Source organism: Gavialis gangeticus, unplaced genomic scaffold, assembly GCF_001723915.1.
Source record: "Gavialis gangeticus isolate Ggan-Ray unplaced genomic scaffold, GavGan_comp1, whole genome shotgun sequence".
Classification (NCBI taxonomy): domain Eukaryota; kingdom Metazoa; phylum Chordata; order Crocodylia; family Gavialidae; genus Gavialis; species Gavialis gangeticus.
Window position 1 is genome coordinate 7,195,170 of NW_017729031.1, and position 10,570 is coordinate 7,205,739.

The 10,570-nt window shown below is 40.4% G+C and overlaps 1 protein-coding gene across 1 annotated transcript in view; it reads right to left on the reverse strand.

Moving 5' to 3' along the window:
- Nucleotides 1-5,942: 5,942 nt before the first annotated feature.
- TNFAIP6 (TNF alpha induced protein 6) overlaps nt 5,943-10,570 on the reverse strand; it is a 31,032-nt gene continuing 26,404 nt past the window's right edge. The window contains exons 5-6 of the mRNA XM_019522427.1: nt 9,184-9,224; nt 5,943-7,955 (exon numbers count right to left, since the gene is read on the reverse strand). Of these exons, the coding sequence (XP_019377972.1) occupies nt 7,792-7,955; nt 9,184-9,224 (205 nt within the window). The 3' untranslated portion in view covers nt 5,943-7,791. The remainder of the gene's footprint in view (nt 7,956-9,183; nt 9,225-10,570) is intronic.

Consider the following 10,570-nt stretch of genomic DNA (forward strand, 5'->3'; position numbering starts at 1 on the left):
GGGGTGATCTGGTGGCCACCTATAAGCTTATCAGGGTGCTCATTGGGATCTGGGGGAACAATTGTTCACCAGAACCCCCCCAAGGTATGACAAGATCGAATGGTCACAAACTCCACTATGACCGGCTCAGGCTGGACATAAGAAAGAACTTCTTCACTGTCCGAGCCCTCAAGGTTTGGAACAGACTGCCACCTGAGGCAGTTCAAGCGCCCAATTTGAATGCCTTCAAAACACATTTGGATGCTTATCTTGCTGGGATCCTATGATCCCTGCTGACTCCCTGCCCCTGGGGCAGGGGGCTAGACTCGATGATCCTCCAGGGTCCCTTCCAGCTCAAATGTCTATGAAATCTATGAAATCAGAGCAGGCAACCACATCCTTCCTTATGAGCATATCCCAGCTTACCAAGGAGTCGCATTAGACCTTTCCCTCACCTCTAAAAACACATGTATAAGGTCAGCAGTCAAGTCTCTGCACAGATAGCTGTCTTACAACATTTAGCCAGCATGACATGGGGTGCCAACTTCAGAGTGCTCAGAACCACTGCACTTGCAGGAGTTTATGCCCCAGCAGGTTATTGTGCTCCTGTTTGGTCCAGAAGTTGTCTCACTAAAGAGCTCGACACTGTACTTAACAGTGCACAGAGACTCAGAAAAGGCTGCACAGCTTGCACGCACACACACACACATTCCCTGCACCCTTGGGCATTAGATCAAATGATAAAAGAAAGACCCTCACCGCTCCCCTGCTGCCAGGTTTCTGGGCCTGTGGAGAGCCCAGCAGGCCAGGGTGGCCTTGTGTGTTGCGATAAATTTAGGTAAGGGGTGGGGTGAATAGAAATGAAATGATCATTCAGAGTAGTCTGGTCTGGAATCTATTCCTACAGCGTTTTATACCAATACCAAATGAGTCTCCCATTGGGCACGACCCTCACAGAGAAGTTTGGGTCAAGCTGAACAGATTGAGATCTGGATACAGATGCTTTAAAACAACACTGTCCATGATGAACATCTTGGGCAGCCCGCTGTGTGAATACAGTGTCCACTGTCCAGCAAACAGCACAGCACTTAACTGAAAGCTGCAATCTTTAAAAATGCTCATATGGGATAGATGAACTCTGCAAACTGAGCAATAATACCAGACAGTGGCTCATAGCTGACTCTTTCTGCAGATGTACAGGGCCTCTTATCATTCTCTTTTGTTCTTTTTCCCCAGATTTAAATGGTCTCTTTCTGGTACCTAGTACCACCTATAGCCTAGGAAACTTGTTTTATTTTCCCCTGAAGTATCTCATCTACAGAACAAAACCCAAATGGCAATCGGAGAAATCTAGTCTCCCAAAGGGGTGCTGAATGTGAAAAAACATGTGCTCTGTTTTTCTAAGTGCCTCTGCCAGAATCCTGCTGATGCAACAAGCACAGAAAAATATTTAGCCTCTGCCCTCTGTTTCAGAATTTCTCCTTTGGTAGGCAGCGGAAAATATTAATCTTTATGTATTTGTTTAAGACTTTGGGGTTTATAAATGAACAAATGCATCATCTTTTCTCTTTTTGCTGTGACCAGTGAGCGTACATACTCTGTTGGTTTTTCTACTCGCTCTAAAACTGCACAACAGGCATATCTAATGCCTCTTTCAGCCTCTGCCTTAGGGCAAGGAGAACTTTTCTAGGATCATATATTCTGGGATGTTGGGATCTCTCAGCAACATTCTCTACTCTCTTGAGAGGTTCCCGGTCCTCTGAAGGACAACACTGAACTCTTTCTTAATCTTTTTGATCCTTCATCCATTCAGCAGGTTCACCCTCTTGAAGAGACCAAAGGCTAGACAGTTTTTAACCCAATAATTGCTGTTTTGCCCTGGTATGATTACAAATTGTATCTTTCCAATTTGTTATTTACCCATATATTTTGTTTACATACCCTTTCATTGGGTGTAAGCTCACCACTGTAAGACTTAAATTTTACTCATTTAAGTTCTACTACTTGTGGTTTTTCTTCCAGTGGTAATATCAGTATTCTGACAAGCTGTTTCTTCATGCATCTGTGTCCAATACAAAATTAACTGTTCCATTTGTGCCGGTAGTCCACTTGTTCTGAAATGTCATTGCTCTTACAAACAATTCATTTGAGCTAATGGTGCTGGTACCATCCTTTTTGTCCATGATGCACACCCTCTGTTGATGCTTGCAAACTCTTGCATCTCTTTTTCCCCAAATACTGGATATTGTTTAGGTCTGTGTTGTTTGCCACAATACGTACAGTTCCATATGCTGTGTTTTTGTAGACTCCAGTCTTGAGCTGCTTATAAATGTCTGCTTTAGGTATCCTTTTTGCAGTATTTTGCATTTTCTATCGTGTCCTGTGTTGGAGTACTGTCCGCTGTCCACTCTCCACCTTCGCTGATGACTTTGCCTGATAAATTCTAATAGCTTTGTTGGAAGTCTACTCTCAAGCACATTAAAGTTTTGCAGGTGACTATAACGAGACCTGGGACTGACCTCACCAGCACATTTTTGGGTTTGAAGCTTGTGAGCAGGAACAGGTGAGCAGGGTGTATTTGGGGACATCCAGGTCACACTGCCACTGTATTGGATTACAGTGATGCTGAAGACATACCTGCTCCATAATGGATGCATCTATACGGGTCATATGACCCCAGCACCCATTCCTGCCCAGGGCAGGGGGTTGAACCTGATGATCTGTTTAGGTCCCTTCCGACCCTAAGCACTATGATACTATGATGTGCTGCCGTACAGTGACGTTGCTACTATGCCATGCTTTAGTACTTCCTTCTGGAAGTACTAAAGCATGGCACAGTATGGGTGGTTACTGCACTGTGCGTAAGGCACATGGTTAGATTTTGCCGTTATGTCACCATAGCAGTGGCAGTGACCGGAAAGCAATATGAGATTGCAGTAGGAGGACTTTGCAAATGCCCAACAATTGTTTCAGATGACGATACAAAAACACCTAATTTGTTGTGGCTAAATTTATTCCACATCTTAGGAGACAGCTGTCAAAATGTGTTTACTAAACCTTGTTAAAATGCTGGATGATTTGCAATAACGATTTTATATGTGGAAGCAAGTCACTTGAATATGAAATGACTCAAGCTAATCTACAACATATTTGAAGTGCAGACAACACAAAGTTTCACAAGGGTAAGCACAAATTTTAGTAGTACTTCTTGTATCTTCCTGACTGAAGCACCTGTAGAGCTATTAATTAGCTTCTAATATACAGTATTATAACAGAATCCTCAAGGGTGTTACATGCTGGAAAGTAACACATTGTGGAATGATGTCATTACCGACTGCACAACTGTCCAATGGAGATTGCTTTTTTTAGCCTTAGTTACTTTCAGCAGATATATTAACCCACATCATTTTAAGACATCATACTTTTTGGTTAGTCAAAACAGTTCATGTTTTATCTTAAATAAAATGTTAACAGGCCAGCTTAGTGTTCGCAGTCTATGAGTAATAAATACTGCTGATGACTTCACAAAAATAAAAAACAATACACCTATGAAAAATTAAAATAGCCTTCTTGTTTAGTCCACTAGGTGGCAGGATTTTAGAAGTGCCAGTTATTTTTTGGTTCAGTACTGAATAGCTGCATCTTGATTCTGTTAAATATGTAATATGAAACTTTTTTTCCACTGGCATTACTGCAAGGCTCGTAGTAAGAGAATTTGGAATTACAGAGGCTGCACTCATATTATGGCTCAGTAAAAAGCAAGAATCGTTTTTTGTGTGATTTTTAATTTTGTATGTGGTATTTTATTCCCTTTCAGGGGATTTTGGATGTCAGACTTTGAATTATTCCACTACTCTGTCATTGCTATTGCTGTTGGGTAACAAAAGTGTTCAAAGTGTCAGGAATATTTTTATAACATGATCCATAACTCACCCTATTCCATTTTATGGAATGATAAAGCAATAATGTAGAATGATCGTGTGGAAATGAAGAACATTTGTCATATTGTGGCTTTTATTGTTTTTAAAAAAATCTTTATGTCAGAAACTAACATTAATTATCACCATTATTGTTTATCTTTAAATTCAGTGGCAAACTGGAGGCTGCAGTCTTTGTTGTACCTGACAGTGCTAGCAAAAATTAAAGTTAGCTTTGATTAAAGACATACAATCTGAAAAATTCCTGACACAGGTGAAAACAACTTTTTCAGCTGAACTCCAGTAAGTGTTGTACTATAACAGGAATATCATGAAGACATTAATTAAAAATAAGAATATAAGAAATGCCATACTGGGTCAGACCAATGGTTCATCTAGCCCAGTAGCCCATCTCCAACAGTAGCAGAAGTGGATGGGAGAGTATCGAACTACATATCTCTGGAATCATCTGTTCCCCTATTTGATACCCTTCCTGACATCCACAATTACTAGACTGGAGATGCCAGAGGAAACATCTCCAAACATTCTGTTCAATAGCTATTAATTGATCTATCATTGATCTATCCAGTCCCTTTTTGAACCTGGAGGTGCTTTCTGCCTCCACTACTTCCTGCGGCAATGAATTTCACATGCTAAATGTAGTGCATAAAAAAGAACTTTCACTTGTTAGTTTTAAACCTCTTACCAACTAATTTCAGTGGGTTCCCCCTTATTTTAGTATCTGGTGATTTGATAAACAGCAATGTCCTGTTTACTTGGTCCATACTCTTCATGACTTTATAGGTCTTTACCATAACCCCCCTCAGCCTTCTCCTTTCCAGTCCAAAGGGTCCTAACCTTTTTAGTCTCTCCTGGTATGGCAACTGCTTTGGCTCCTGATCATTTTGGTTGCCCTTCTCTTTACCTTTTCTAAGTCTATAAACATCCTTTTGGAGATGTGGGGACTAGAACTACAGACATTATTTAAGATGTGGGCACACCATGAATTTGTACAATGGCATGAAAATATTCTCCATTTGGTTTGCAATTTATTTCTTAATGATGCCCAGCATTGTATTGGCTTTTTGGCTGTTGTTGCATACATCGAGCTGATATCTTTAGAGAACTATTTACAATGATTCCAAGGTTTCTTTCCTGAGTCGTAACAACTAATTCAGAACTCATCATTGTGTACACAGGGAGATTGTTTCTCATACAGCATTAACAAAAATTAAGATAAATTAAGTTTATTCATTTTACATTTAAAGAACATGGAAACAAGACTGCAAAATAAGTACACATATTTAAAGAAAAATATGACATGAGAGTGTGGGTGAATCCAGGACATCAGAAAGGGGGATACAAGAGCAGCATCCCGTGCTGAAGCCAGCTGTACCCCAGCTCCCAGTCTCTTCTGAAATACCAAGTACTACAAATTACTACCGAAGGCAAACTGTACTACAGAAGCAGCACTGGGGCATCTTTTTTAAGTTCCTCAAGCATGTAAAAATCTTTGTTCTCCCTTCTGTTCATCTCCCTGCCCAGCTGCACATTCACTCCTCTCCTGTTTCCCCTTCTGCCCACTGTTTCCACTGTCCCCACCTGACCTTGGGGTGAGGTGGGAGGGCAAGAGGACCTCCAGAACTGCTTCCTGCTTGCTCCAGTTGCACATGGAGGTGGGTTTGGCTAGAGACAGTGGCAGTAGTGGGGCTGTTCCCTTGCCCTATGTCTACTCCCCAGCTGGCAAGAAATGCTGGGGGACCAACAGGAGGGAACCACCTGTTGCTGCTTCTGCTGCTGCTGCTGTCCTGGGCTGAGCCCAGATTTGTGCAGAAGTCAGCTGGAGTGGGCTTTTATAGGTATACAAATTTATGGGTTTCCTGTAAGATCTTGATGGTAAGACCTAGTTATTTGAAAAGGCCACTTGGATTTAATTAATCATAATTTATTTACAGATTTAATATTACTTTATAGCCAGTTAGTTTGAGGAAAACTGAATTACTATAGTCATTTCACTATTAGAAAAAAGAATATTCATAGACTACAGAACTAAAGATTACTTCATTTTGTAATGGCTGAAAACACACTAATTATTGAACAATTAGAAAAATAAAACTGTTTTCCATAACTCTTATGTTACATGCTGGAAGTGAAAACCATGTTTTTTGTGGTTCCAGCAATATGCTATCTCTACTCTTGTTTATAGTTTGATTTTGGTTTCTCATTTAAGGTTCAAACTCACAAAATCCCAAAGCTAGAATTTGCAGAAGTCACTCAATTATTAATGCTGTAATATTGAATCTTATCTGGGGAGAGGCCTGATTAGGCTGAAGGCTCTACTATTTTTGTCTGGAATGCATCCCAAAAAACGTAAGCCTTTAACACCCATTCCACTGCCCACTGAAGTCGCTGGAAAGGCTTAACTTGAACAGTAGGTCAGGAAAACATCTAATATTGAAAAAATTTGCTAGTATAAAATGAACCAAGTGTTAACCATAACACAAAAAATAGACTACATTCTAAAATATATGAGGGAAAAAAATAACACCACAGGCTGGAAATTTTGGACATAATTGAAAAAGGTAGATTTAATGATATGTTGGGCTCGGGTTTAACAGAAAGTTAAAAACATGGAAAATGCTCAATGTTTTTCCCAGTCAGTATAGTGAGTCTTCTTGGTATGAACAAAATATAACATGTAGTCAGTATCTTGAAGAAGGGTTTATTGGTGGTCAGTGGACAGTTTAATTTGGTGCATTAGTTTCCCAGTTTTCCCAGGTATCAGAGAATAGTTCATCATTAATGGGTAAAGTCTGAGAAGTAAAAATACTTGGAATGGTCTGGCACTAGGCAAGGAAGACATGACAAACTCTGTTTAATTGTTTACAGCCCAGATCACAATAACGTGATGAGGACAATACAATAATAGATGTTGTGCTTGTCATGCTGGTTCATCATTTTTGACTTCAGATACCTCAGATTCTCCAACTGTGGGCTCAGGAGGCCAACTCTCAAGATGCATTTAAACTGTGAAGCAGTCTACCATGGAGTGAGGGTTGCTTTAAGGGCTTTCTGGATCCAGGGAAAGTGATTAGTTTTAAAAAGTGTTCCAGAAAGGAAACAAGACTAGGGAAAGCAAAGTCTGAACAGCACTAAATACATAGGTACGACAGAAAAGTAAGAAAAATATAAGAGATGAATTGCTCTGATTGAACATTAGTCTCCCTACAGAAATATCCTTCAGTGACATGACACAAGAGCTGAGGAGAAAAAAGAGTGTATTATGCTAAAAAAGGATTAGTTAGGAAACCTATGGGTGTGTCTACATATTGCATACAACATATAACAATGTGCTACAGTGCCATGCTTTAGCATTTCCTTTTGGAAGTGCTAAAGCACAACGCAGTACGGGTGCTTACTGCACTGTGCATGCGGCGCACGGTTAGATTTCATTGCTACATCATTGTAGTGGTGTGTGCACTATGCTGGCGGGGGGGGGAATATCCTGCTACGGCAACATAGTTGGCAATCACGCGTAGACCCACATGATGACTACATTGCCGTAGCTCGCCGTATGGCAACATAGCGCATCGCTACGTCACTGTAGGACAGTGTGTAGACACACCCTGTGAGAATAAATCCTTTAGTTTCACTCACTCTTTGTGATCTAGAGAATAATAGTCTATCATTAAATCCAGTTTTCAAAGTTATTTCCCAATACACTCTATTAAGAAGTGTTTTAAAAGCAAAAATAAAAAAGACTCAGAAAGATGAAAGGACAAATGGCTGTTGCAGCTGCTATTCCTGTAACGTATTTAACAATATCTAACGTGAATTCTAAAATCTGTCTTTAATAGCAGTACCTTTTAGTTACATTCTCTGTTGATCTGTCTGTTTACAAAATGCCAAATTTTCCAGGTAAGACGTTTATTTTTCCTTGTGAAGTTGTATTTTTTCCATCACTTGGTTTTGAAGGTGGGTCTACAGCAGTATATTTAATTTGAAAGCCACCAGCTGTCACAGAGGCATCTGACAAAAACTTCAAGGTCATGACATTTCCTAGAGGAATAGAAAGAAAAAATAAGTTACGTCCTTTTGGACGAATGAAAATGTGCTGCTTTGGAATTCTTTTTTTCATGTTCTGCTTCCAGAAATACATTTTTCCCCACAAAAAAATACAGGATCTAAATCCTACAGCCCTTGATCCTTATGTTTATATAATCACATTACCATGCTCCTGAGCACAGTCTGCCTTTAACTGGGAGCTGTGTAGCCACCACCCTGCTAGCCTGTCTGTATGGATATGCTGCTTCTGAAGCTATACTGCTTCTGATTTTGGAGAAGTGATGGTTTTTTGTTGTCTTTTTTTATTGGACAAACTGTATAGTTGGGAGAGATGTAAGACAAGTTTTTGGGCACAAAGGCTCCTTCAGGTCTGGGGTTGGGGGGGAAATATGCATGGATAACTCCTCATTTGAAGCATGATAAGTTTACTTCGTGGCTGTGGCTGATCACTTCTTGCCAGAGCTGACTGAAACTGAGCACTTCTGGTGTGAAAGACAGTTCAATATTTCCAGTTTTCAAGAAATTTTGAAATTCCAAAATGTGTATCTATTTTTTGGAAACATTGACATGCAAGAGCCCAGAAGCCATTAGTGTGTGGGTATGCCTTGTAAACCGGGGACTGGATCAGTGAAGTTACTTTGTGATAACGCCTGTCTCCATACAGGCAAGGCAGCACTGTGCTGAAATACACAACTGCTGTGCTGGGACACACCACAGCTGCTTTGCACGCACTGGTTCCTAAACTGGAATGACAGTAGCTGCTTTAGAGCAGCAGTGCATGAGCACCATCTAGTTCTACTAAGAGGCCATTTACTGGGTATGTGCAGCATAGCCCTGAGCTGGCTACACTACTTGTGGTTCTGTAGCTTAAGAGGACTAGTCTCAGCACAGTCTTCCCATGTGTTGTACAAAACATCCCCACTGGAGTTTCCTGTTGAGTAAAGACCTGCAGACTTGTTTCCTAATTCTTTTTTTTTAACAAGACTTCTTCAGTATTTCTCTTCCTTTACCTTTATTTGTAAGTAATAGTATTTGTCAAGGTTGATGCTAGCAAGCTTGCATGATGGATTATGGCATGCTGGCCATGAAGTAAAAATCTAATTTACAGCTATCTGGGTTCCCTGGGCTATGAGAAACTGGGAGAAAAAGAAGTTTGTATGTACATCCATACATGCATGCATGCATACATACATATTATCCTAAATAGTACATATAATATTACCTGTGCTGCTGATATCATCTGGTAGTTCATCCCCACAGTATCTGAAAAAGGTTATACATGGCTTGTAACTAAATGTCATCTAACAAATATGCAATAACATACATCCCTTGTTGCTACAGGGTTGAAGTCTCCTTTTGTGCTATGGCTCACTGCTAAATTGTTCACTGGAGTCTATTCAATGTACATAAAAAGCTTACATAGTTTTATCCTCTTTGTCTAAAAAATTACAAAGTATGTGTGAGAAGAAGGCGGCTAAGCGAACCCAAATTTGCAATACGTAAAGAAAATTAATGAAACATATGAAAAGGGAAGACCCATTCAGTTTTAGAAGGGGGTAAAACAAGGAGCAATGGCTTGAAGCTTGTGAAAGAAGTTTATACATCAGGAAAAAGTATTAAATGTGACCTGTGCAGTTAAAAAAAAGTGGAATTACGTCTTTTCTTGGTGACTCAATAATATGCAAAAAGAGGTCTGAAAATGATGGACATTGTAAGGGTTTTGTATTTTTTTCTGTTTTTTTTAATATTAGAAATCCAGGTGTTCTATGCTGAAAGACATGATGGCTACTGGGAAACTAGCAAAATGATGATATCACAGAGTGAAAATGGAGCAAGGAAGGAATTTTTTTTGTTAATTTAAAGACTGTTTAAAACTCCTTGGGTTGGTTTTACTTTGTTTTACTCACATCATTTCTTTGTGAGATAATCTTGGATTAAGTATATTTTTGCAATCATTTTATTCCCACCCATCTCTACAATTGTCAAAACAAACAAAATTTCAAGAGCTCTGCTAGCAAATGTATGAAAGATCAGTAAAAGGTACCAAGCAGTTGAAAAAAACCTCTTGTGCCTTTATATCATGTAAAGAAGTAAAAATACCCAAAGCCTATTTACAAAAAAATATTTTACAGAGCTATCCATGCCAATATTCTAGGACAGGGGTCAACACCATTTTCTGATGGTGGGCTGGAATACCCAGCATGGCCGTGTTCAGACGATCGTGCACGTGCCTCTTGCCCTGCCTCAAACCCCTTTGAGGAGGGGCGACAGGCACATGTGGGAAAAAAAAATGTTCCCTGTGCTGCAAGATTGTAGTGCAGGGAGAAAATGAGACTCCTGGATATCCAGGAGTCTAAAAAAATCACAGTTTAAAAAAGCGGAGCCATGCCCTGAGGCAACCGGAGGCTGGGTCCTCCACAGAGATGCTCTGGCTGCACAGAGCGTCTCTGAGTTTGGCTCTCGCCCTGGTGCTGAAACACACAGCTGGCCAGGTCACGTGTTCAGCCCCAGGGCTCCAGTGCCGGAGAGTAGGGTCTGTGGGGCTGGAGGAGGGGGAGAGGACCATGGGGGGGACCCCCACTGGCCCTGCCCACTCCCCCAGCCCCCCA